This window comes from Dermacentor silvarum, chromosome 4 (genome assembly GCF_013339745.2).
Source record: "Dermacentor silvarum isolate Dsil-2018 chromosome 4, BIME_Dsil_1.4, whole genome shotgun sequence".
Classification (NCBI taxonomy): domain Eukaryota; kingdom Metazoa; phylum Arthropoda; class Arachnida; order Ixodida; family Ixodidae; genus Dermacentor; species Dermacentor silvarum.
The window spans coordinates 41,909,983-41,935,572 of NC_051157.2; the positions used below are offsets into that span (position 1 = coordinate 41,909,983).

The 25,590-nt window shown below is 42.9% G+C and overlaps 1 protein-coding gene across 4 annotated transcripts; it reads left to right on the top strand.

The window, feature by feature from the left end:
* Nucleotides 1–1,207: 1,207 nt before the first annotated feature.
* Nucleotides 1,208–24,714, top strand: LOC119449855 (serine/arginine repetitive matrix protein 1-like). 4 transcript variants are annotated; one of them, XM_037713133.2, is made up of 11 exons: nucleotides 1,208–1,770; nucleotides 2,078–2,226; nucleotides 2,811–2,867; nucleotides 6,633–6,899; nucleotides 8,260–8,304; nucleotides 9,507–9,599; nucleotides 9,668–9,802; nucleotides 11,426–11,571; nucleotides 15,810–16,117; nucleotides 21,800–21,846; nucleotides 23,208–24,714. In XM_037713133.2, exons 1-10 carry the CDS (start codon nucleotides 1,463–1,465, stop codon nucleotides 21,804–21,806), a joined length of 1,515 nt encoding a protein of 504 aa, XP_037569061.1. In that variant the 5' UTR covers nucleotides 1,208–1,462; the 3' UTR covers nucleotides 21,807–21,846; nucleotides 23,208–24,714. The 4 variants fall into 4 exon arrangements, with proteins under 4 accessions (XP_037569061.1, XP_037569060.1, XP_037569057.1 ...); XM_037713132.2 differs by having other exon boundaries at nucleotides 21,800–24,714; XM_037713129.2 differs by lacking the exon at nucleotides 21,800–21,846.
* The last annotated feature ends 876 nt before the right edge of the window (nucleotides 24,715–25,590 follow it).

Consider the following 25,590-nt stretch of genomic DNA (forward strand, 5'->3'; position numbering starts at 1 on the left):
GAGCAGCAGCCTCTGAACAATGATCGATATGGTCAATACAATGCAGTGCCGCCAATGAATCTTTGCCCCATGAGGTAAGTGGCAATTGGTCATGCTGTAACCAACTGTCTGTTAGGCCAGCTTTAGCGTGTGTCAGTGCAGGCTGCTGCTAGAAAGAACTTCAGACAGGCTTTTAGGACAGCCAATAGAACTTATTCACAGACCTACAGTAAGTTGTGTGACTGCCTTGATATCTCGCATATTTATACTGAGCAGGAATGCATATCCATTTATGTACAGCAGTCTTCGTCCTGTTTTACGTGTCCCTTATCCGTCCGTGTTGTGTACTGCTCGGCCTATACTTACAAGCATAATGTAGCTTGAAGGTCTAAAGGGACAAACTCTATAAGACTATAAGAGTAACACTAAATCAGTACAAAACCAACAATAACTGCAAAACTTATTCTGAATTCCTTTGGCGAGCAATGGCTGCTTGTCAACGGAGAAAATAAAGGATGAGCACTCGAGACGTTATGGCGATGTCACAGACTTGCGTTTCGTATGGGTTTGTTTTTCTCAGAATTAAAAGGCTAGAAAGGTTTCTTGGTTGCGCTTTTGATCATTATTTAGAGCAAATATATATTTTTTTATTCTTATTAATAAATTAATGAACATTCTAACATGCTTCGACCGGGTGTTGCCATAGCTATGACGTCAAGAAAGCTGGTACAGAAATTTCACTGTGGCACCGCCACAAGTTTTACATCCTTTCTGACATATATAGGGACTGCTGGAATTGAAAATACAGCTCAATAACACAGCCTGTGCACACACTTGAAGGTTGTGCTGAGATGCCATTTAAATATTTAAATATAAAACGCGAATGTTTACTCAAAACGTGTGTTTTACTTATATCTTTTTTTTTTAGATTCAGAACATTAGCGGAATGCGCTATTGCACTCCCGTAACAGTACTAGCAGTACGTAGCAGGCAAAGGCTCTGGGTCGCTGACAAGCCCGGCAGAACCGAAACTACTGCGACTGCGGCGCTACTTTGTCTCCTCGAAGCGGCTAAACGGTGAACTACGCTTTACGCTACATGGCCTTTGAGATGCCCGAGATAAACAAGCCATAAACAAACGAAGAACGAGAATAACTACGCATAAAGACGGCGTTACGGCACAAATAAAATAAATCGTAATTATCACGGCGTCTTCCAAATTTTTTATAAGAGATATGCTTTCTTGGTTTCGAGCGTGTAAACCGATTGAACCGTTTCGGTATGTTTCGGGTCTTCGTCATATTCCATAATGCAAATAAAGAGTAGCGGTAATGATTGTGGCTGTTCCGACGGACCAGTTGGATGAATGGTGGCAAGTGCTGCGAACTCCGCCCTGCCGATCTTTCTTTCCGCCGCCGCGTTGCTGCTGGCCGCGTTGACGGGCGCCGTGCTCTGTGCGGTCTAGCGTGAGTGCGACGCCACTATGAACAGCGTGATGGAAGACGTGTCGTCGACGTTTGCGCTCGACCCCCAGGAAGAGATGCGGCTGCTCAAGGATAAGGTCCGGCAGCTGGAGCTGCAAAACAAGCAGCTCCGCCGGAGCCAACAGCACCAGAGGTCCTTGTCCCCGTGCAAAACAGCCGATTCCGAGAAGAACAGCAAGGAGCTGAAGCAGTCTCTCAACATGAGCATGTCGGACGAAGGCAACGAGAAGTCCTCCAAGGAGAGCTCGCTCGAGGACCTCGGCCTCATCGACGTCGAGTTTATGTCAGAGCTCGACGACGAGACCTGGTAAGCTGGCTCGAGGGCACATCGCGAACTTGGTGTCCAAATTAGGAACTCCCTTTTTGATGCGCGACAATCAAGTGTGCCCCCGCGTTCGTTGTTATGCGCGCTTTCTAAATCGAGAAATCCGCCGCCGCGCGCGGCTGTGTGTTCTCCATACTACGCCCCCTCAACTCTGGATTTTGGTCACGGTCCACCGCCGACCGCATGCTGATCGCCCTTCTACACTATATACACAGCTACGTCGCGCCACTACTGCGGCGGCGTGTTGTGACAGATGGACGCGTGCGCTTCTCTCTTCGGCCTTCCGCAGGCTGTACGAGCCGCCGGAGACGGGAGCCGGCGAGGCGACAGCTCTGACCAGCGAACGGGTGACCGCCGAGCCCGGTGCCAGGGAATCCGTCGCTGTCAACAGCAACGCTCGCCTGTCGCTAGCCGACAAGCTGGACGAAATCACGCAATGTGAGTCACGCCCCCGCGACCTGTGTGCTTCGACGCGGTAGCGACGTTGGTGGGTTTTGTTCGGCGCAGCTTTCGGTGTGTACGCAATGTTAGGCGTTGTCCGGATACCTGACTCGACACCGGTTGCGTGCAAGCAAACGTAACGTCTCAAGCAGATGCAGTGCAGTGCGTTTCATTCGGCAGCGTCCTGCATGCGAACTGAATGCTCTCTTGAAAGGAAAAATCGCTCGTAGAAGTATGTGTATGTAGTGCGTATTAAACTGCAGTGTTTTGAAAAGAGAGGCTAAGTTATAATAACGATGTCTAATTGGCCGAGGAGGGGAGGCAGTGTGGGGTGGTGCCAGTATTCTGCATCAAAACTAAGTTTCAAGCCATATTACACGATTTGCAATTAAAGAAAAAGAAAAGTTCTTTTTAGAACTGCCAATGGGGGAACACGGGGCAGGACACTAGAGCCCATTTTCTTACTGTGTCAGTTTTAAGAGTGGATTAATTGCTCCATCTCCGTAAAAATGTAGTGTTGATTTAACAAGTGTTTTTCTTTTGGTGTGGTGTGCTGATCCAAGAAAATGCTACATTTTCAGTGGCGTCAACTGCCCAAAAACTGCGACAGATGCTTTCTTGTGTTAAGAGCAATTCAGGTTTGTTCTCGACTCAATTTTGATGTCATCTTGCCGTGCACTGTTTGGTTTGTGTTAGTTTTTTTTTTTTTTTTTTTTTTTTTTTTTCCATTGCTGCATGTTTTGCACCGAGAACTGATTACCTGCATGTGTGCAACATGTTGCATGGAATTGTTGAATTTGCTTGTTGAGATCTAGCCTGAGTGGCTGTATGGTTTTGTGCTGCACTCGTTATATTTTTTTGTAGTGATTTGTGTTGTTCATATATCTGGAGCCTTGTTGCTCAGAATGTTTCCAAATCATAGTTGCTGTTTCTTTTTTAATCCGACTTGGCTGTTTTCCTGTTATTGCTGTAACAATGGCTGATGGAATGAATAATTTTGCTGTTATATTGAAAGAATGTGCAGCTGTCGAGCATTCTTCACAGAAATTTTATTTCCTTGGCTGTGTAAACTGCAGCATAACATTGCAAATTAGTACTGCATTACATTACCAACGTCTGTTTTTCAAGGGTTCAGCATGCTTGCAGTACATGCATTGTTATACTTGCCTTGAAATATGTTAATGGTTGAAGTGATGCACATTTGTTGTGTATGATAATAACTGTTGCATAATGAGACCAAATTTGAAAGGTTCGGACTATTACATAGACAAAAATTTGATAATTGTTTGTGTATAAAACTGAATCCTTAGCAATGTTAGATAGGCTTCAAACACCAATTACCCATTGCCAATCAGCCTTGTGTTTTCTTTGACGTTGCTGTGAGATTGCAGTGTCTTAATAGCAATTCTCCAAAATTGGTCTGACTAACGTGATGCATGTGTCTACCTAATGTTTCACAGATAAGGCTTAAACACAAAAAACCTTGTTTTATGGCTTGAAAATGTAGTGATAAGTAATTAATGTGGCACGCTGAATACTCGCAGGCTTACTAATATGGCTTTGCGAACGCGACCAAAGTGCATATTGCAACAGTATAGCAGTTTGGTAACAAAATGAGCTTCTTAGCATCGCCTTTATGACGAGCAAAGTTCACCCAAATGAAACTCAACAAATCGGGAAATGATACAGGATATGACATCATAATTTATCAGCAAGGAAAGGAAAGTTGCATAGGAAAGTGAAGTACAGCAAAATTTTAGATAAGGGGGGGGCCTTTTGTCTGGCGATACAATCAACCCATGATAATTCGCATTTGGATAATTTAAAATTTCGTTTAATTTTGATTAACCTGCTACATTTTTACTGCACTTGAAAATTGCTTATTTCGTCCATGCTCTTGGCTATACCAAATATCTTTATTCTTTTAGTGCAACACAGTCAAAGATAGCTCATGAGGAGGTTATATTTGTATATGAGCTTGCATTTCCAAATGTCTTTGGCTGTTTTAAAACACATTTGGATAATCCAAACGCAAATATGCGGTTTGAAGCAATTCGAACTAGTTGACATGGCTCAACTTTATTGTAGATACTTGTGAACGGTTAAGTGCATAGATGACAAAGGTGTGAAAGAAGACATGCATGCTAACGTCAACAAATGCTTTATTGAAAACAGGATCACATATCTAAAAGCCTGCATATCATAATTGTACTCAAGCTGAAGCAACGATGCTATGTACGCACTACATCACATTGCAAATAAAAAATATAGTTCTTTTTTTGACCAAAAAGCCCGGGTATACTTACGCACTTATCATTCAAGCTTGCTATTCTCTATGCTTTCTATGCTTCTATGATCAGCCTAGTAAGTTCATTTCGGTGCCAAGATATGATGTAACACTTTTCAAACAATGGAACACAATGACACATGCTGCGATGTAGAGCTAGCCAGCCATCACGTCCTTTCTATCATCTATGCGCTGAACTGATCCTAAGTGTTTCATACCAACAATACTGAACATCTGCGCTCGTCAAGTTTATTGTTGAACTTATCTGCTGAATAACTTATATTTTCATGCACCGATTTCTCTACGATTGACTTCTGTTAATTCGATCCTGACGGGACCGCCGAAACTGGTCAAATTATCTGGCGAGTCGAATTAAACAAAAGGCAGGAAAAACGTCGAAACACGCCGTTGATCCACGTGGCAGTATTTGCCTTCAAAGTTAGCATCGGGAAAGGTGCCACTGTTACGGGACATAGCACGTGTTCCTTAATTTGCACATGTACATGCACCGTCTCTTGTCACAGTAGTACCGAGACGGCAAAAAAGTTTACTGGCATGTTTTCATAGTTTTAGATAGATAGACCCCCGGCCTTTTATTGGCTTTGAACGTCCCTTCGACTTTCGGAGCTTTTTCATCTTACTGCCTGCTTTTTTGCTCACTTTCCCAAAATACAGATGCCTTTTCGTCACTTCTCGGTGCACGGCGCGTCCACGCACATGTAATTAAGCAACGTGTACTAGGCCCCATTAAAGGTCTCGTATACACAACACGCATGACGGGCAAAACGAGTGCTCAAATCGCCACAGTAACGTCAGAAACGGCTCTGAATGGCTGCCAGTATGCTTATTAAGCATCTAGGTGCTCGTAATGTGACCGGAAGCGGCGCATGCGTGCCTGTATAATTAAGAAATGCGTACTGTGTCCTGTGACAGTGGCCCCTTTCCATATAGTGGGTATGCTTCGCCACAAGAAATTGCATATGCTTCACCGCATAACACCGCCGTACTGCGGCGGAGCTGAGCAGTCAAGTTCGAATTCAAGTCAAGTGGAAGTTCGGGACCATAGAAATACATGAGCGCCAGATGAGACGTTCGATCGAGATCGAATTAACTGGTATCGAATTAGACGTTTTCTGTAGTCCTTTTTAATTTTCTTTGTGAGACACCGATAGTAGATTGAGTAGGAATGGTGACCTAAAGAACTATTTGAGTGAGGCATGTTGTTGGGCCAGTCGGTTCATAGATTCTGCAATATGTTTAAACTGCGCGAAGAAGACTGTCTCGTCTTCTTCGACCAGTTTAAACATTTTGCAGAACTATTTTAGGCAGTGCATTAATTAATTTGGCAAATATGAGCATGATTGTGTTAAGGTATGGTGTTAAGTTAGCATTTGTTGTTGAAGCAACAGGATTCTTGCTCACTTTTATATGCCTTGCAAGGCTGGGATATTCTTTCTAGTTTACACAAGTTAGTGATCTGCGGACCATAGAGCTTTTGTTTCATCAAAATCAGACATCAAGGACTTACAAAAGTCTGATGTCTGTTCATTCAGGCTGAACAATTGTTTTTTCTGGGTTTTTACGTGCCAAAAACACGATAGGATTATGAGGCACACTGTAGTGGGGGACTCCGGATTAATTTTGACCACCCATGCTGTTATAGGGCCTTACTTCATATGTGCCCTGTGCTTGACCATTATAGAGAAATCTACTATCCACACTGATGGTTTCTCTGAACATGTTAAATGTAGACCACTGTGAAATGCTAACTCTGCTTTGCTTTAACTTACCTGCATCCATTGATAAATTTTTCGTTGATTCTTGTCTTCCAGGCTCTTGTGCATATTGTGCTGTGGATATCTTAGTTATGTTGTACCTTGAATATGTGCTTAAGTGTGAATAAGGACAGCAGCCGTGTTTGGTGAGCCAGTGCAATTCAAATGCAATAATGGCTATTTAAAAACCTTTATGTATGGCCTGCTTTCATATTTGGTCTCGATGCTGGAAGTTCATGGCGGTCTCCTCCCCTCTCATTTTCATAATATAGCAAACAGTTTTAGGGCCCGCTTAGTTTGACACCGATGTCTCGAAATGTTTTTTTTTTTTTTTTTTCCAGGGCCAAACAGAACATTTGATTCACGCACATTCACGCGTCCCCGGCGGAGGCGACCAGCACTTGATCTGGAGGCAATGCCGACAATTGCTGCCGTGGAAACAGGATCAGCAAGGGAGTTGCCCGTTCAGCCAACGACTAGCCCAGGGGTCATGTCACCCAGCAAGGAGGCACCCTCACCAAGTAGCCCTGTGCCACCAGTAGTCCCGACACAGACGTTATCACGTGCACCTGTCAATGTTCACGAGATTGCTCGACTTCAGGAAGAGAGTGAGTGTCGATCATGCTGATCCACTCAATACATGGCTCGCACTTCACCTAACATGTTCTGTAGTGCATACAGAACATGTTGTGTGCTTGTTTTCAGCAAAAATCTCTCTGCATTTGTAAGTTGCAGAGATGACTGTATATACGTCTGTATGGGGCACTTGTTTGTTAAGGAAAATCATCATAGGATGGTTCTAGGACCACTAATTTTGCCAGTGATGCAGCTATTTAGCATTTCAATGCACAATATAAAGCTCACCTCACTGGCTAAAGCAGTTCCAATAAAAAAAAAATTGCAGATCCAATGCACATCTTGGAATCTTTGTGAAGCAGTTAATCAAATGGTATAAAGTTGTCCGTTTCATTCCTGCATCTTTGGCATAAAGGAAACTGGCATGCGTGCATGTGCTCTCGCGCTACACAGTATGGCACACGCGGTGATAATCTCAAACAGCTAGTTAGCGATGGCATGATAGAAGTATACATGCGATTGTGGCCTAATGGTTAGAACATCAGGCTACTGCGCTGGGGGCTAAGGATTGGTCTCATCATCGTGCACGTAATTGTCTTTTTTTAAAGTGCGAGCTATTAGGCCAGATAGCAAGCAGCACCCAGCCAGAGTCGGGAAAGTGTGGGATGGTCCGCAAAGAAAGCTTTGCTTTAAAAAATGACCTGCATATGTATCTTTCATGCCCTAATCATGGGGGTGCTCAGAAGGCCTTTTGTGGTATATACTTGACTGAATTTTATTCCAGCAGTCTTTTCCCTTGGTCCAAGTACAGTCAGCTGTATTCACATGAAAACCTGTGGTTTTTGGTTTATTTATGTTGCACTACAAAAAACTTATTTTAAAATTTTTTTCGTGGCTGTTATCGTCTGTTCTGCATATAGATCTTTCACCATTGCCTTTGTGTCTCGAGGCGTTATCTCGCAGCTCTAGCGAAGAAAAACCTGACGCTACTAGTTGTGAAAAGGGAATAACCTATCTTGCTCTCATCATTTTGCTTGCCTTGTAGGCTACTCTGAATACTACTCAGCATCTAGGTCTTAGTTTCTTGGCCTATTTTAAAGGGTCTACTGTGTGATCTTGTAACTAACCAGAGCTGTTATCTGTCAGTCTCATTACAAAATTGCACAGCAGAACGAAAATGTTAACTTCATTTGGTATCACAGAAGGCGGAGTCTTGCTGAACAGGCTACTTTTTCATTTTGCAATGCGCTGCTTCTTGCATTCTTCTAGTCAATAATTTGCTAACCAGCCTTGCAAACGCTTTTCTACATGTTGTGCTTGTCATTAAGACACTGTGTTAAAAATGCCGCAATGCAGTTAATGTTTCTTTTTAACCCATCTTCTTTGCTCCAGGTTTAAGACTGAGCTCTCCCATATCTTCTCCGAAGCGAACATCCAGTAAGTGAACAAGCTGCATAACTGGGTAACAGTTGGATTTTGTTGTTATGTGGGCCTTTTAAATGAGCAAAGCAGTGTACTGCATGTTGTGTCAATAAAGGAGTTAGGTATAAGTGGCTCTTCCAACCAAATTGTAGACTTGTTCACTTAGATATTGTACAGAGATGGCAGATCCTGGTGCATGTTGTTTAATACTGTGTTTGGATGCAGTCCTTGCCTGTTTCGTGCCGACTGAATTAGCATATGTGACAAATCTGCATATTTTTCCAGTGAAGGGAACAGTGGCGTCATTGAAGTGAAACACTATTGCGGAGAAGATTGAACATGAAGCCGTGTTGCTTTGATGGTGCTGCTGTTCAATTTGCTGAGGAAATCTGCATTTCTTTCATCAGCAGAAGACGCATACTTCTGGTTTATTCTAGACGACATGAATGTTGTATACAACACAAAATCAACTTGAAAATCGTGTGTCTGTAAAAAAATTTGAGCACGAGTGAGCCTGGGGTTTTTCTGCAAGAGCCATTTATATACATGACCTCCTTGTCAGCACAACATTTAGTATGTATCAGCTGCATTTTGCTCTAGGAGGCTGTCGCTAAAATAATAAGTGCATGTACAACAGTACATGCAAACAGTCCATGCCATTCTTTAGATCCATGTACATAGCATTTTTTAGATCCCATCAATAGTTTTTCAGCTGTGGAGATGTGAATTGTTAAGTCTGTAGTTGCTCATTCAGCCATCTCCCTTCTGCTCTTTTCATAACCTCTAAATGCACTTCTTGTTTTTCTGAGGCTGCCATTTTGCTTAATGCAAACCCAAAGAGTTAATTTCCTGAACACAGTTACTCGATCTGTTACTCAAAACTGTTACTCGACATATTTTCCTCATGACACAAAGGACATGCTAAATACTACTGTTGCTGCACAAATGTGTTGCATAACTCCGCTGCTGTACTAAATCTTATTTGCTAACAATGTGCCAGTGACTTTTTCGTTCTGCAGGAAAGCTAGAAAATGTGATGATGTGACACTGCAGTGATAATGCCATAGGTGTTGGTGCCTTAACTACAGGCTTCTCTACACTATGTATCACAGCAATCCTTTTGTTTACAAACATGCAGCCAGCTTGTATGGAGCTCTTAAACTGAAAAGTATGCCTTAATATTTGAGACTTCTCTTTAATGAAACTTTTCCATGCAGTGGTTAGTGCTAGACTCAATGAATCAAGGCCTGAAGATTCCTGCTCGGATGACCGGCACGAAGTTCATCAAAGCAGAGTACAGAATTCGGAAGGTTTGTCTCATCTTACTTGTGAGAATTGCCTTGCCGATTGGTTAACATTGATCAACTGCAATGCACAGGGGATGCGAGGCAGCGAATCCGCACACCCCCTTTGACCTTGGCACGGACTTTGGAGAGCCAGAGCCCATCACCTGGAAGCAGTCCATATGGCTCGAACTCTTCCCTTCATCAAATATCTCAAATTCCAAGCAAAGGTATGAACAGTGTAACTGCACGCCTGCTGGTTTTAATGGAGTGTTGACAGCAAGATGTCCTACTTCTATTTGTTCATTGATTGCAATTTGTAGAGTTAATGTTGTAATGGAAACCAGAAATGTGTGCCTCAATGCAGCCTTTATGCAGTACTGCTAGATTACTGGATTACTGGATCAATTGCTTTACTGCTGCACTACTGGTGATTCATTTCTGTTGTCTACCTAGCAAAATCCAAGCGTGTGCTGTTTAGTGGCAGATGACAGAAAGGCTCACGTGTAACATGGCCCCTGAGACATTCCACGCATGCTCCCTATCTCGGAAGCAAAGCTGTGCATGACCACTCTGTTATCTGCTTTGTGGTTGGACAAGCAGTAGAATGTGCCTGCCAGACACGGAAAGGGATGGCAATGGGTCATGTTCTTGCTGCGCTCAGAGAAAACTTAACTGACCAAATAATCTAGTAAAGTAACTAATGTTGGCTCAGGCTACCTTGAAGGATGTGCCTGTAGCCACTGAAGCAAGAAAATACAGTAACATATTGCTCCTCTATAGGTAAACACTTGTGGAATGGCACAAGGCCCAATTCCCTTTTACACGTAACTGATGATGTTGAACAGGGCAGGACTTGACCAGATATTCATATTCATAAAGTGGTCGCCTTTCATATTTCTTACCCTAGTCAACAGGACAGCAAACTGCTATTGCATAGAAATGCTTTGGAAAAGGATGAAAACTTTTGAAAGCTCCACGCTGTTGAGTCTATTCACTACCAGTATGCAGAAAATATTGACTTAAAAAGCAGCCTTAAGCATTTCCATCCACATGCTAGCTTGATAATCAAGATCTGTCAGGCCAAGGTAATCTGCACTCTTACATTTGAGTAAAAGACATAACTCTGCAGCTGCTTTTACTGTAAAAAACATAGTAAAGTCTAAAATCGTCTACACTCAGGTTGTCCTAAACATTTTGTTGGTCACAATGTCTTGCAAGTGCTTTTTTTTTCTTTCACAGTTGTCATTTCTTTAATCCCAGCCTTGAAGTTATTGACATGTTATCCCATTTCAGTTGCAGCTGCAGTCACATAAAGAGTGGCTTCCCAACTTGTTACTTGCCTAATAGATAAGCAGCCTGCAATAAAGCTTTTTTTTTTTTTTTTTGTCGGGTATCATATGTGATCAAAATAATAGGGAGCTTTGGAAATAGCACACCAAAAGCGTCTTTACATACCCAAAGCTACATGCTCTACTTGCATTCTTTTGTATGCCCGGCAGTTTCCATCCTTTGACTTTGGTCACCTAAACGTGAAGCTCCCTATTTATTCAAGACATTCGTCATAATGTGGAGGAGGTATTTTTCATTAAGAAGCCTGCTTGAATTCATTTGAAATTTTGTGAATGGATGGATAGGTGCCAGCCAAGCATCCACGACAGATAACATTGAGTGTGCTTCTGAACTGATTCTGCTGGGTGTTGTGTGTTGACCGACAAAGAAAATTAAAAAGCTGGGTTGTTAAGTTGTTCACAGCAGCCACAACCTTTTTTTTTTTTTTTAATGAGTAAAATGAGTGCTACAGCAAGGTGCAGATTATTTTTTAGTCATCCTTAATACTCATTGTGTTGAAGGTGCAACGCGAAGGAGCCTGCCTAACTTGAGCAGGGTGCTGAACGGACTGGGCACACGCAATCCCAGCGCAACTGGCCACCAGTCCAAGCAACAGCAACCGTCGCTAGGCCATCGAAACAATCTTAGCCAGCTCCCTCAGCCCGAGGTAAGCACTGTGTGTAGCATCACTGAGTGAGAGATGATGTCGGCAAACTGACATGCTCTGGCCAGCCGAGTTACGCAACAGCTGCTGAGGCAGTGGCAAGTAAAAAAAGACGGGGCAGTGTGCGATGCGGAACTCCTGCTCTTTATTTGTCGCAAATTGTCATATTTGTTATGTTTGTGACAAATCTGCTTGCATAATTTACTTCGGTATGTGTGCCTTAGCTCTTTCATACAAGACAGACGTTCACAGGAAGGTGGAGACTTTGAAGTCTGAACAGTGGTAGAACAAGGAATGTCGCTGGAGCCAACATTTGGACCTTTCGACATTCCTTGTTTTACCGCTGTTAGCTCTTTCAGACACAGTATACATTGACAAACTATGTCTGATGGTCATTGAGGGAATATGTGAATGAGTCGCTTGTCAAGTTTTTTTTGCCTCGTACTGTCACTATGAGACAGTTCTGTCAGCCTCTTGATGTCTGGGGTACTCAAGAAGGTTGCTAACAAGTACAAAGTGTAAAATGAGTTTTCCGAGTGCATAACATAAACTGTATACTACGTTGATAGCATTCATGTAGAGAAGCTGCCAGCATTTTTTTGCTCTGCCTTATTAGCCAATTAATAATTGAATATCCAGCTTTTAGACCTTTGACTAGGTGTCCATTGTTCTGCTGTGGAAGTTTTATATCAGCTTATGCATAGGGTACAGTTGTTTAGGGGACACTGTTCTCTTGCTGGTGTTGGGCTGCTAAGCAAGATGTTGCGGGTCCCGGCCACAGCGGGATTTGGTCCTTTCTATTTTTTAGGGGTATGCAAACATCTTAAATTTCGTCACGAATTGAATAGTGTTTGCTTTTTGATTCATATTCTTTTAGAGAATTATCTGCTCGAAGTTGTAAAATATGTCACTGTTTTAATAATTTGACATACCATAAGTATGTCATAAGGTATTCATGTTAATGCGATGAGGTAACATACTTAAAAGGGTGAACCAACTCTCCAAGCAACAAATTCTATCGGATATACAATAAACATAACTTTTCCACAGTGGAATCTCGATGATACGAATCTCACGGGGTCATGAAAAATATTCGTATTAGCCGAAATTGGTATCATCGAAACACAATTAAAGCTAGCTAAATTAAAGAGTCAGAGGTGAACTCACTCAGGCACGCGCACGTAAAAAGCATTTACAGTATCGACCACTTATAACGTAACCGTTTATAGTGCAGAACTGGCTACAACGCGGCCTTTTCCAACTCCCGCTTACCCTCCCATAGAACTCCGTGTATACGCATACCGCTTACAGTGCAGCCGCGCGAGACGAAATACCAGTTATAATGCAGCTTCCGCGGGAAAATCTCGCCGACAAGGGCGGTAGCGAGCTAACTTCTCAACGAGGTGCGCCCACCGATGGGAGAGGAGATCAACGAGGGCGATGCGGAGGAGGAGCATGAGACGTGGAGCATGAGTCCAAGGGCGATAAAATCGTCACCACGTGCCGTATGTGCGAGTGAAAGCGCGCGGGGGACGTGCGCCTTCACTCGCACAGCAGAGAGCAAACGCGACTTCCGTTCGCGTGGAAGTCGCGTTTGACCGTGGGGGTATGGGAGGGAGGGAGGGGTGACGCTGTGCTTGGGCACCAAATGTGTATCTTACAACCGGGCGCAAGGGTAACTGGCGACGCAATCTCCCACGCGAAAGGGGCAAAGCGGGAAGGCAGCACAGGAGGGAGGGAGGGAAGGGGGGGGGGGGGGGCTTTTACTCTGCCAACAAATGCGTTCTTGTACTTTGCGCCTATACCAGCTGTCGGTGTTGTCGCGCGCACCGTTTCTTGAAAGCAATCTCCACACGGCTCTGACCTTTGTATGTGCCGTGCTTACGCCGCTCAGTTTCCGTTGAAGCGATAGACCGCACGAACCTTCGCTTGCTGCAGCAGCCGCGCTCCCCCACGCCTGCGTGGGGAAAAGCACGAAAGGAAAAGCACAGAAGCAACAAAAGCGCCACTGCTTCAAACTCTTCGCACCCAGTCGCGGCCTCTGCGCTCTCCGGTGCCGCGTCCGTGCCTTCGCACCAAAAGAGAAAGGGAGAAAGCGTGTGACTGCGCGCTGTTCTCTTTCACGGCCATTGGTGGGGCGGCGTTTATTCATATCAACCGACGCGGGTCGACAATCGATTCGTAACAACCGTTCTCTAGCATGTTGCAAAGTAATGGGGCTCGGCCAGGATGACAGAAAAATTCGTATCATCCGGAAATTCGTATTAGTCGTGATCGTATCATCGAGATTCCATTGTATACTATAATCACCATACTACAAGGGGTAACGGCAGTTGTTGCAGTCTACAGATGCAAATACCAATGCACGTGGAGACTCTTCCAAATGATTCTGCTGCAGGAGAACCGCGGTTGTTGTGTAGAAGTACAGATTCTCGCTGCGCGCTGAGTCGCGTACCTCATGGACTTTCATTAAAGCTTTACATCCATCCATACATCAAATAAGCCTGCTTCACCTTAGGCAGTTTGCGAATTGTCTTATATTATTATTATAAATATAAATTATTATATTTGGCCAATCTTGCCATACTTGGATGTGGTTAAAATAATGTGTGGTGTTGTCACACTTAGCTCCTTCAGTGAATAGAGCACTTTCATATGTGCATCCGGTTACTCACTGTTCCTTTGTTTCATCACTGTCATTGTCATGGTGCATCAGATATATCACCTTTGAGTTATTCCTCTCTTGCAAGCTTCTTATACCCCAGTCACACGGGCACTTTCAAAGTCCTTTGAATCAAAGATCCTTTACTTCAAGGGAAAACGCGCGCTGTCACATGGGCGCATCAAAGGAGGCCTAGTTGAAGGGAGCTTCAAGTCAAGGGAGTCCGCGTTTGTCCTTTGAAATCTCAAAGAAATACTTTTGAGCCTAGAGGGCGTCCGACAGAAAAAAACAAAATTCTGTATAAATACGAAAGTTAAATTTTTACCTGTTAAAAATAAGTTTAACTATATTATAGAAGTTTATAAGCGCTAAAGACTTTCGTGACACCCGCAGTCTCAATGATGAATGCGCCCGTACAACAGCGCCGGCACGGCCTGTCACAATCGGCAACGCCGACGCAAAATGGGTCTTGGAGGATTTACGGTAGCGCGATTAAAATACAGAACAAAAGAAGACACACAAGGACACACACGGCGTTAACTTCCGTCAGTGTTTGTTATCGAAGTCCAGTTCGTACTTTTAATCGCGCTACCGTTAACCCTCCAAGATGCGTTACCAACAAGCACACATTGCAACCCTCGTGAGCAAAATGCGTGTCATGTGCGATTTGGTTATCGGCTGCTACGCATCAAAGTGTCCTCTTACTAATTTTTTTTTTTTTTTTCTCATCACTTTTGTATTTTAGGATATGTTGCGGTTTCTGTCAAAAGCTTCAGTGGAGACTACCTGGCGACCGTGTAGCACTGATACATATCTCTTGAACTAATGTTCCTTTGAAAGCTCTATGCTCCTTAACTTCAAAGGACCTTCGGTATGCCCGTGTGACTGGGGTATTAGTTGGCCTGACATATGGTAGTACATGTATCAAGCAGCATAAGAAAGCCTTTTTTGCCGATCAGGATCCAAACAACCCTTATTTGTATTTCTCACCTTGTTCAGAAATTGGAAGTGTTTGGTATTCGATTAGAAAATTTTGTTATTCGAACACCTCTAATTTTTTTACATGCTTCAAAGAAAGCTTGCAAAAATCGTTAGAAAAAAAGCTGCTGGCAGCCACTTTGCCCAGCTTTGGCTGTTTGTGTTGTCCAACTTGCTGGTCTCTGCATTTATTTATTTAACATACCCTTAGGACCTCTAGGCATTAGAGAGGGGAATTCGTTACAAACGATCAGTAAAGAATGAGAAGAAGAAATTATAAATCCTCGTGATACAATGTCAGCCATGGTGTTCAACAGGTGATAATCTTTGGTGGCGACTATTTGAGCAGAAAGTTGATTCCTCTGTTTTAATGTCTGTAGTAAGAGTAACAAACTAAAGATTAGTTTTGCATAAAGGAATGTCAACTTCTTGTTTGTGATCCAAGCAAGATTAAACAAATTGCACAGGCTATTTATAAACTCGATGTGGAGGTGATAAAATATTGTGTGAAGAAATCTTGGGATGCTAGGTCATCAAAACTTGATTTCATGGCACACATGGAACAGAAGTGCTGAAGTATAATGGCCCATTATACTCGCAGATCACAGGCCGCTCCGCATTGCCCATGTCAGCACGCGCCCGCTCGTCCTCTGTGGCAGCGGGTGCACCGGCACCCCCATCGGGGCCTTCCTCAGCCAGGACATCCCAAACGGGAAGGCGCTCTCTGGGCGTGCCACAGAGGGTGTCTCATGCATCACCCCCTTCTCGTATGCCACCACCTGCACGGTACATGCCTGCACCCCCTCCAGCTGCACCGCCAGCAGCAGCAGCTGTGGCAACAACTTCCGGTCCACAAAGGTCAGGGCTGCCACGGCCTTCCCGGATCCCGCCACCACGTTCGCAGAAGAGGTGAGCGGCGTGCAAGAACTGTCCCACTGTGCCTGAGAATGTGACTGGCTTGTTGCTTTTGCCCGCCTGTGCTTGTGGAGATGTTTGGTGCTGGCGTTGATGTGCGCTCAACAGCCACTGCTGGTGCTAGCAACAAAAATGGTGTGAAGGCAAGAAATTCTCCGAGAACTTGGCTCGACATGGACCAGGGAATGGTTTTAGTTGCGAAACTTCATGCTTTCCCAGCAGTTTATTCTTGGCACACGTCAGCCAATGTTATTTTTCTGACTCTGTGTTCCTGGTGAAGAGGCATCAACGATGACACTGTGTAATTTGCATCTCAATGAGATCGGTGAAATATCAGTGGCACATGGGTATGTGTGCAGTTAATGCTCAGTAAAGTTCCAGGGGGTTTTCCTTCTTGCCATTTTGTTGTCTGGTGAAAGTTGAAGCACCACAGTTTGCTTTGGGTTGTGTTTGTTAAAATCGGTGGTAATATGGCAAGCTCTGGTCTATGCGGTACTGCCCGTGTGTGCATCATGGCTGGGCTACTGTTTTATCCTCTTCCTTGTTATGGCATCGTCAAATAAGCTCGCTTTTTTCTTTATGTTTTTTCGTATTTACACGCATGACATCGTGTTTTTGGTACTCCTGCATGCGGAAAGTTTGGTGGGTAGGGGCTGCGTGTGTTCGGCTAAGTCATGAATGTGCAGTTTTATGGGTATTGCTTGAAATTTTAATTCTGCATGGTGTTCAGCGACTGAAAAAGTAAACATGAAGGAATCTAAAATGAAAGTGTTCAACAGCTCGAACAAGGAATGTCGCTGGAGCCACCATTTTGACAAGGAGACTTCTCCGAGACATGTACTCCTGTCAGAGCGTTGGCTCCAGCAACGTTTTCGACCACTGTTAATCATCACTTCAAGCCTCATCTTCCTCCAAACTTCTGTCTTGTTTGAATATATAAAATGAAAAAGTATGTAGGACTTCTGTACATTGCCATCTTGCTAGATGTGAAACTTTGTAAGCATTGCATTATTTAGCAAGCTGTTTCTTTTTCACTTCTCCTTCAAAATACTAGTTGTATTTAAAATGTAAAATACATAGTCTTGGCAGCTGTTAGACTGACGTCACTGATACCTTCCAACAGTACAGTACCAATTACATATGTACATAGCAGATGTCGTACAGTGTCGTCTGTTAGAGCTCAAATGTACTGCTCAACTGTGACATATATGTATATTTATGCAAATTCACACACTTCTGCACTCGAGGCAGGCAACTGCAGGCCTGCAACTTGGGAGTGTGCATTTTCCTGCTGCATTGTCTGTTCTAGTACTGGTGTAATCCAATATAAAAATATTGTGACCATCATTTTGCACATGCAAAGAATTTTTTCTCTCTTGTGAGAGATTCTGTTGAAGTTTGAGTGATGTGACTGCATTGATTCCTGGTTACTGTTTCACAGGGTTTTAAGGTATTTTATATTTTATAAATTATTCAGCGAACCTAATCAAGAGCTCTCTACTTTGGTTCATGACTCGTGGGACGTGAAATTGCTAGCATAAAGTAAGTTCTTTATATTGTTGGATTTTATTGTCGTGTTAATGTTCTGTAGGGTGGCACTCTCTGCAGGTTTCAGTGGCTCTGAATACGGTTGAACCTTGGCTTAACTAAATCATATTTGAAGCAAGAAACTTCGTTAAATCAAGGACTTAACTTTTCACTGCTGAAATGTAAAGAGTGTGTTTTTGCTGACTTGTCGCAAATGACAAGAGTCCAGTAAAAATTAAGGCAAAATTTTGCAAGCAAGACAACTAGACTCAGTGTGTGTCACCATGTGAGCTAAAGAAGCATAACCAAAGCAATAACCCCACTGTGCGGACCTGAGGTTTCAGTCATTCATACTGTAGACATATAACTAAACCTCCCATCTTGAATGCTGTTGCTTTAGACAATGCATTCCACACTGGATCATATCGAAAGTTCTTACGTGTGAAAATATGCAAAGAGCGTAACATTGCATTAGTATAAAGTCTTAGCCATTCACACATTGCACTACCCAGAAAGGAACAGAATTTGTTCTTTTTGACAAAGTGACTGACAGCCAACTTGCACTTTTATCACTTCTGTTTAACCTCTAGGCCTTAGTGCGACTCATGACTCTCCCCTCAGAAAGGGCCACTTTTCCTTTTTGGCTCCTCGTTGGCAGGAACGAGGTTGGGCAGGTGCTGATGTCACCCGCGTCTAATTATTTATTCATCGCGAAGAAGGCCCGGTGCTGCATATCGTCACCCTCGTCGCATTCTTGTTTCGTCGCGGTGATTAGTCTTGGTGCCCAGAAGAACTCAGGGGAAGGGGGGAAGCGCCCGTCACCTCAATGAAGGCATGCGGTGGGGCACAGCAGGCTTCTTGTGATCCTTGTTGTCCTTGACCAAAAGTTGCTTCTTAGCAAATGTAGGGGCATAACTACCGCAGCTGGGGAGAGTGACTGAAACGTTGTTTCAGCTGTTCTTCAAACAATTGCAAGAGGTTATTGAAGCAGTAGAACTTAACAGATGATGATGATGAAATAAACTTTAATTTACGAGACAGTGTTCCTGAGCGTTCAAGCTTTGGCTCACTCTAGGTGGGAACTTGGCAGAAACCGTGAAATTGCAAAGTGCCCATCTGTAACTTTTTCAAACAAGAAATTCTGTCCCTTTTTGGTTTGATAGAATTCATTGTTGTGCCTTTTATGTTATTCTTCTTCCTCTGCATGATAATTTATACATTTATACATGTGCAATAAATTTGAATTGTTAGTAGCGCTGCTTCCTGTGTTATGTCCCATGTGATAACTTATGCTTTACTTAGGTAATTCTGTACCAACGAGATCCCCGGTCTGCACAAATTTAGTTTGACTCGATTGTAGCTTTACAGCATACTTATGAGCAAGTCCACGTCTGATACCATGCACAACAGTACCATACACCACATATAACAGTGTATTGTAAGATAAAGATGAGCCAGTTTATTATTACGTATTCTCAAATTTTGCACCAAGTCTGTACAAAAGCAATCGGCACATAACAATGAAATTACAGTCGATTTGTGATCTAAATTACGGATAATTCAAACAGATCTTCATATTACAGGCGTCCGACATTGTTTTCATTGCATTTTGAAGCTGCTTAATTCAAACAAGGCTCTCGTTTAATTGGAAGGTTTTGGACCCAAGCAGCTAAAAACAGATTTTGCTGTTTTCGCACCACACCCTAACAAAATGGCAAGCAAATTTTGCTATCCCGACGTGACTTCATAAATGTTCCTCACAATAGTTTCAAGAGCAGTCTGGATATATAGTGATAATGATGTCAACATAATGCATTTTGTATGCACTGTATGTTGGCGCTTGCAAATTGATTGCGACTCAGTGCACTGAGTGATAAGCTAGAAAATGCCGTTCAGCTTTTAATGGATGCAATCTTGCACTTTATTAAAGGGCTTCCTACCTCGAAGGTTATGGCATTTCATCTGCTGCACACGAGATCCGAGGTTTGATTCCTGGTTGCGGTAGCCACTTTCTGACGGTTTTGGCATGTAAAACCTCATAATTTAATTACATGTCAACTGTTATATAGCACCTGTAGATACTTAGCAACATCTATACTTCTTTTTTGCCAAAAGATGGCTTAGCTGCAGAGAAAATCGCAACAGCAGTGGCCGCACAATTCTTCCTCAATTTCAAATTGCCCGTGACAAATGGGGTCTCTTGTGCAGCTGCTTCAGCTGTTTTGGAGGTCATGCTCTGCTGAACGTCAAGAAGCCTGCTCAGAGAAGGCACCAAACTGTTAAAAAAAGAAAAATGGACAGCACCGACAGTGCAGCACATAGAGGTAATGCTAGCGATTTCTTTTGCAGGAAAATTTAATAAAAGGGACCAAGCTGCATTTTTTTTCCCCATTGAGATGCAACGTAATTAGGTTTTCATGCCTATGGTCGACCAAGATTTATCTAACGTACAAACGGGACATGTTGCATCGTGGTAGCTGGTACTATATTTTCAGCATACCCCATCTTCTGTTTTTGGCATTTGCGCGCAAGAGCTCTATTCTTGGGAAAAGTGATACTTTGAACCCCTTGGAGTGCTAATCTATCGCTTTAGCTCAACAGTCTTACCTTCAATGTCTCTCTAAAAATCTCTGTTGAAACAACTTATTGCTTCCTGTAATGAAGCATGTGGCATGTTAAACATGGATGTTATTACAATTTAGGTGCTAATTAATGCCCATTTCCTCAAGACTATGGACAGTTTAAACGGGCCCTGAACCACCCCTCGGGCTTAGTGACATAGCTAGTCCGCAGGTAGCATATGCTGTTGTGAACATCTCAACCAAGTTCTGGTGTAGTACACGGTCCGTGGAGCTCGCAAGTGGAACACGAAGTCACCTTTTTCTCAAACGCTTTTGTTTCAAAAGAACCCATGATCCTCGCTGTTTTCTGTGTGCTTTATTTCGTAATAAAGCACACTCCAATACACAGCTGCTATTGGTCGCGGCAGCCGGCTACACCGTGGCCGCCGCGAGGTACCGCCACGAGTTCAGTGGCTAAGCGCACGGCGGCTCGCTGAGGACAACTGCATTTGGCTTACTTTTAGCGCTTCGTAGGCACCAAATACGGAAGTTCAAAATGAAATTTGAGCTGCGCGCCATGGTGACATTTCCGAGGCAGGGCGTTGTGGCCCCACCCCACTTCTCTGTAGCCTTTGCAGTGCAAGACATTCAAGGAGGAAGGGGAGCATAGCGGAGGCTGTGTTTGATTCCCAATAACTCCACTTCTGCTGAACGCATTGAAGTACTTTTTGCGGCAAAGTGATTCTGAAATAGCCTATTTTCGTTTCAAATTTATTTCTCCACTTCAATAAAAAGTTTCAGGGCCACTTTAAAGTCTTAGGTGTAGAGTTCGTTCTGCTGCCATCTTTTCATGCTGAACTATCCATGCTGCAAACTACCAGGAAAAGCAGATTAGCGGGTGTTACCAAGTTTTTGTAACGGGCTAAACAGGAATGATTGTGCTCACTAACTATTAATCAATTGGAACAGGCCAGACGAATGCTTTCAAAAAGTTGTTCTTAGCAAACATGCCTGACTGATGTAATTTTGTTAGTGTGTGTTCACCTCTGTAATTTTCTGCCCCTTGAAAGTACTGGCTGATCTGAACTAATGTGGACGATTCTACTGTGTCAGACTACTTTGGTTAAGGTTATGAATATTTATGTTGTACAAGTGACTGTGAATGCAAAGGACATTTAGCTTTGTGGGTGTGCTGCTAGTCATAAGGAAAAATTCTCATTTGTCTTTTTTCTGGTGAAACAATGATGGGTGCTTCTGTATTGAATAACACGTTTAGAATGCACTGTGGTGGAGGCATGAAATTTCATCGAATATTTAGGGATGGTGTTGTATGTTGCTCGGAAGCTTTTAGATTGAGGCATGTTGAAATGATATGCTCAACTGGTTGTTTCTGAAGCTACTGTAACTTTATGTACTTGGTTAAGTACTTGTATTGAATCTGTGGTGGGGTTGCATGGAGTGCTACATTGGTGTAGCTTGTGATGAACTGGCTTCCTGATTATTTTATTTTATGTGTGTGCTTTATTAGCTGCATGTGCTGTTTGATTGCAGTAACATTAACGTTCGTCTTTATTTTTCTTTCATGCAGAACGTAGATGCATGGAATGTGTCACTGTAAAGAGAACGAGGTTTGTTGTAAGTTGCCACTGCCTGGAAGATGGTAGCCGATACCTGCTTTTGATCATATATTTGCCAAAAATTGAGAAGGAAACTGGCAGAATAGTCTCGCAACACTGCACCTTGTGAGGACATAACCAAACTGTCGGCGGAAGCTCAAGTCTGTTTGATCTATAAATTTGGAATTTAAAATTATTATGTGATATTTGTATTCCTTAAGTAGAACATATTTCTGACAAATATTTTAGGTGTGATGTGTTTCACTGCACGCGTGAAGTGCTTTATTATCATGGCCAACGTATGCATTAACATGGGCTATCCACATTAATAAAATATCGCATAAAACGTGTTTCAGTTGAGTTTTCAGCAACGTCCCAGTGCAATGTAAAATGAATGCACTAGTGCTGGGCCGCTGTTTCCAATCGCTGAAACAGTTGCACGAAACATTTGCATGTGGATGCACGCAAGAAATACATTGTAAATGCATTCAATGTGGTTGTTGCTTTGTTATTTTGTGAAGAGTGCAGTAACAACACACAAAATTTTAGGTTTTTCGGAATAGTGATTAAGCGTTCACTTGTTAATCTATTTTATCCTAATGTTCATTTAGCTTAGTTAAGCAAAATGAAGTTTAAGCTTTGTTACTAAACTCTGCTGCCATGTAGCACAAGTTAGGACAGGATATGGATAATTGTACTGTTGTTTCAGTAGAATAACTGGTGCAACACATTGATAATCTGGTAGTTTCTGTGCCGATGTGGGTTTTGCTATGCATTTTTCTGGAGGCCGTTGCACCAAGAAGTATCTACTATCTTTTTCTGCTTGGTTTGACAGTGTAAAGCTAGAACTGGTGTTCTCATTGACCTATTGGCTCCCAAGTCCATGCTCTGCTCATCCTAGCAGTTCACGTGAATTTTTGCCAGAGACGAGTTCTAATTGTCTGGGGTGCAGTTGTTCTTCCTTTGCTTGCCAAAAGCAAACCGCACAAATCTTATTTCACATGGTTCAGTTGAGTTTCTTAGCAATACATTTTCTTAGATGTTTTATTCTCTGCTAAGACAAATACAGCTTGAAACACACATTTCTGCTGTTCTTTTTTTATTATTTTTTTTCAGGAAGTGTTTCATGACATGTTAATTATAGACAAGCTGTACATGTAATGTGCAAAAATTTGGCAGAATACTATTTTGGAAAATTTGTAGTTTTGCTTGAAACAACTTGAGTATCAGAGGGTTAATATTAAATGATGCATGCTTATTTATTTTTGCTTGACATTAGTGGCACTGTGTGTTATAAGCACAGCTAATACCTTTATTAGGTTTTGCTTTAGCTGGTGAAAATCAAGGCCATCGTTGCTTATGATTCCACTTCACCTTCAGGTCTGGAATTCCTGCCTTCAGCAGGAATGCTGCAATGCCATCAAGGTTTACAGAACCGGATGACGACTGGAGTGACGGTTGTTACTGAAAATGCCACACCATAGGCAGCCATGCTCCTGTGCATCTTATATTTTTTCATATCTGCATTTTGCAATGGGTTCTTTTTAATTATTTTTCTGGCGAGCACTTGTGTGTACTCCTGGATTTTAGCGAAGAGGAAAGCGCATCATTGTTGCGTGCTCTGCTGCCTTTGGCAGAGTGATGTTTTGCGTTATCGAATGTCCATTACTCATCTCAAAGTTGTGTTTGTTGTCGGGAGAAATTGCAGCACAGCTTTGTATTGTAATGTGTTGCAAGACGCCGAGAGGCAGCGTCCCCAGAGAACATTTACCATGGTAGCTGCAAGGCAGCGCTACAATTAAAGAGCAACATTTTCTTCAGTAAATATTTCGGACGTTAGCCAGAAACTGTCCCTGTTGTTTGGCCAGCTGTGGTTCCGTGGCATAAGTTGCAAGTCTGGTGCCATAGGGCTGAGCCAATGAGTTTGTTGCCATGAGCAAACAACATAACGGAGGAGAGTTCATCTCGAAGAAAACTCTGAGGGATTGCTGCAAAAAGGCGTGTTAGGTTTTTGTGATTCCAGAGCAACGTTTCCACACGCAGTCGCACTTCAGAGCTTTGTTCCAGCTAAACCCACATGTTGCAGATGCCAAGTTATCCATATATAATCTTGTGACTTAACCGAAGAACTTGCCCCGAGCTGTTCCTGCCACACCTGTCAGTGCCCCAAACCGAAATTCTGGCAGCATTGAAGACCTCTTGTTTAGCTTACTGTGTCATCTTGTCTCTTGCTTTTGTGTTGCACAGTCGGGGCAGGCAAAATAATGTCTTACAAGCCCATCCATTCCTTCTCTCTGTTTGAGCCTGGTATGTTATTGCTCACATTTTAAACCCCGTTGTCTCTAACATTCGGTACTTTTTTCATATGAGGCAGTAGTGCTGCCTATAAGTAGAGATACTCCGTTGTGTTTCGGTTTTGGAGGCTCTGGAAACTAGTGGGTCATTGGAGCTCGGCTGTGCCGAGAAAGGGGGTGGGGGACTCTCTGCATTTAGAGCAATATTACTGTGATATATTTATAGAGCTGCCCATGCAAGACCTTTTTTTATTTCGTAAATGCTTCCGATTCTCCTCTTTTTTTCGGCCACGTGAAAGAAAGTCTGGAGAGGTCAAAACTTCCCTGTTCGAGAGATGTCGCGTCTTATCAAGACTGGTATGAATGTCTCCTCACAAGTACAACCTGAAGCAGCAGTCATCGCCGACTGCTGTTATTGCTAGCTTGTACATTAACGTTGCAGGGTTTGTTGTGGAAGCTGGGAACAACATTTGTCTCGGCTTAGGTGCTGCATGCTTGCACTGTATCCATGCAGATGCTACAGTGTTGACAAATGCATTGTGTATATACAACTGCTGTTTTTCTATCAAACAATAAAATTGCTTGCAAGAGAATGGTGTCATTACTTCAACTGTTTCTTCTTGGAAAAGAAAATTTACACGTTGATCTTCCGAATCTTGCCATAAATGAAGTAAATAGAACTCTTGTGATGGCACTGTGCAGATAATGGAAAGATGTGACGCGCATTTGCTATCTTTTCTCCTTTAGATGGGTATGTTTACAGTTACAGCTATAAGCATAAGATACTGCCTCTGGTTGTATTTGAGTTGACACAAATACATTATGCTGTTATGTATTACTCTGTGTTATGTGTCATATAAAACATTTGGCAATCGCTCCTTTTTTTTTTTTTTTTAAGGCTAAAGAACTAATTGTCACGTAAAATTGGCTATTGGCAGTGCTTGTATGAAAGCTTATAATTTCATTGCAAGCCGCTCCCATGGGCCATACTCCGGACTAACCCTGAACGCAGTGAACAGATATCCTACTAAGTGGCTCATGCCACTAAAAGTTGAGCTACACTGTTAAACAGCCATAAGATTGTGTACATTAATACTATACCTGTAACTGTCCTCGTTGGCACATTTTGCTTGAAAGTACTGCACACAAGCTCCGTGCCAGCCTATGCAGGTGAGCCAACTTTTGTAGAGCACTTCTTAAAACTTTTTTTGCCACTTTGCGGATATTGGCTGTGGCTGTCTTGCTGGGCAGACAACTTGAGCCATTTGGTATGTGCCACTGTTTATGTTCCCATTCTTGGTCAATCCCCTAGAATGGGTATTTGCCACTGCGACACATGCCTAAATACACTTAAGCCTTCTGTACCCTTTGAGTATTACTTCTGTGTGCATACCGTTCTCACCATTATTCCCTCTACTAGAATCATGCATCACCTTCGTCCTCATGATGTCGACAGCCAACAGCTACAG

Bases quoted from the DNA above. Each gene is read 5' to 3' on its own strand.
- LOC119449855 (XM_037713129.2), top strand. From the start codon at position 1,463: ATGAACAGCGTGATGGAAGACGTGTCGTCGACGTTTGCGCTCGACCCC. The intron at 2,227-2,810 runs GTGAGTCACGCC...CTACATTTTCAG, and splicing joins GCTGGACGAAATCACGCAAT to TGGCGTCAACTGCCCAAAAA. The intron at 11,572-15,809 runs GTAAGCACTGTG...TTATACTCGCAG, and splicing joins GCCAGCTCCCTCAGCCCGAG to ATCACAGGCCGCTCCGCATT.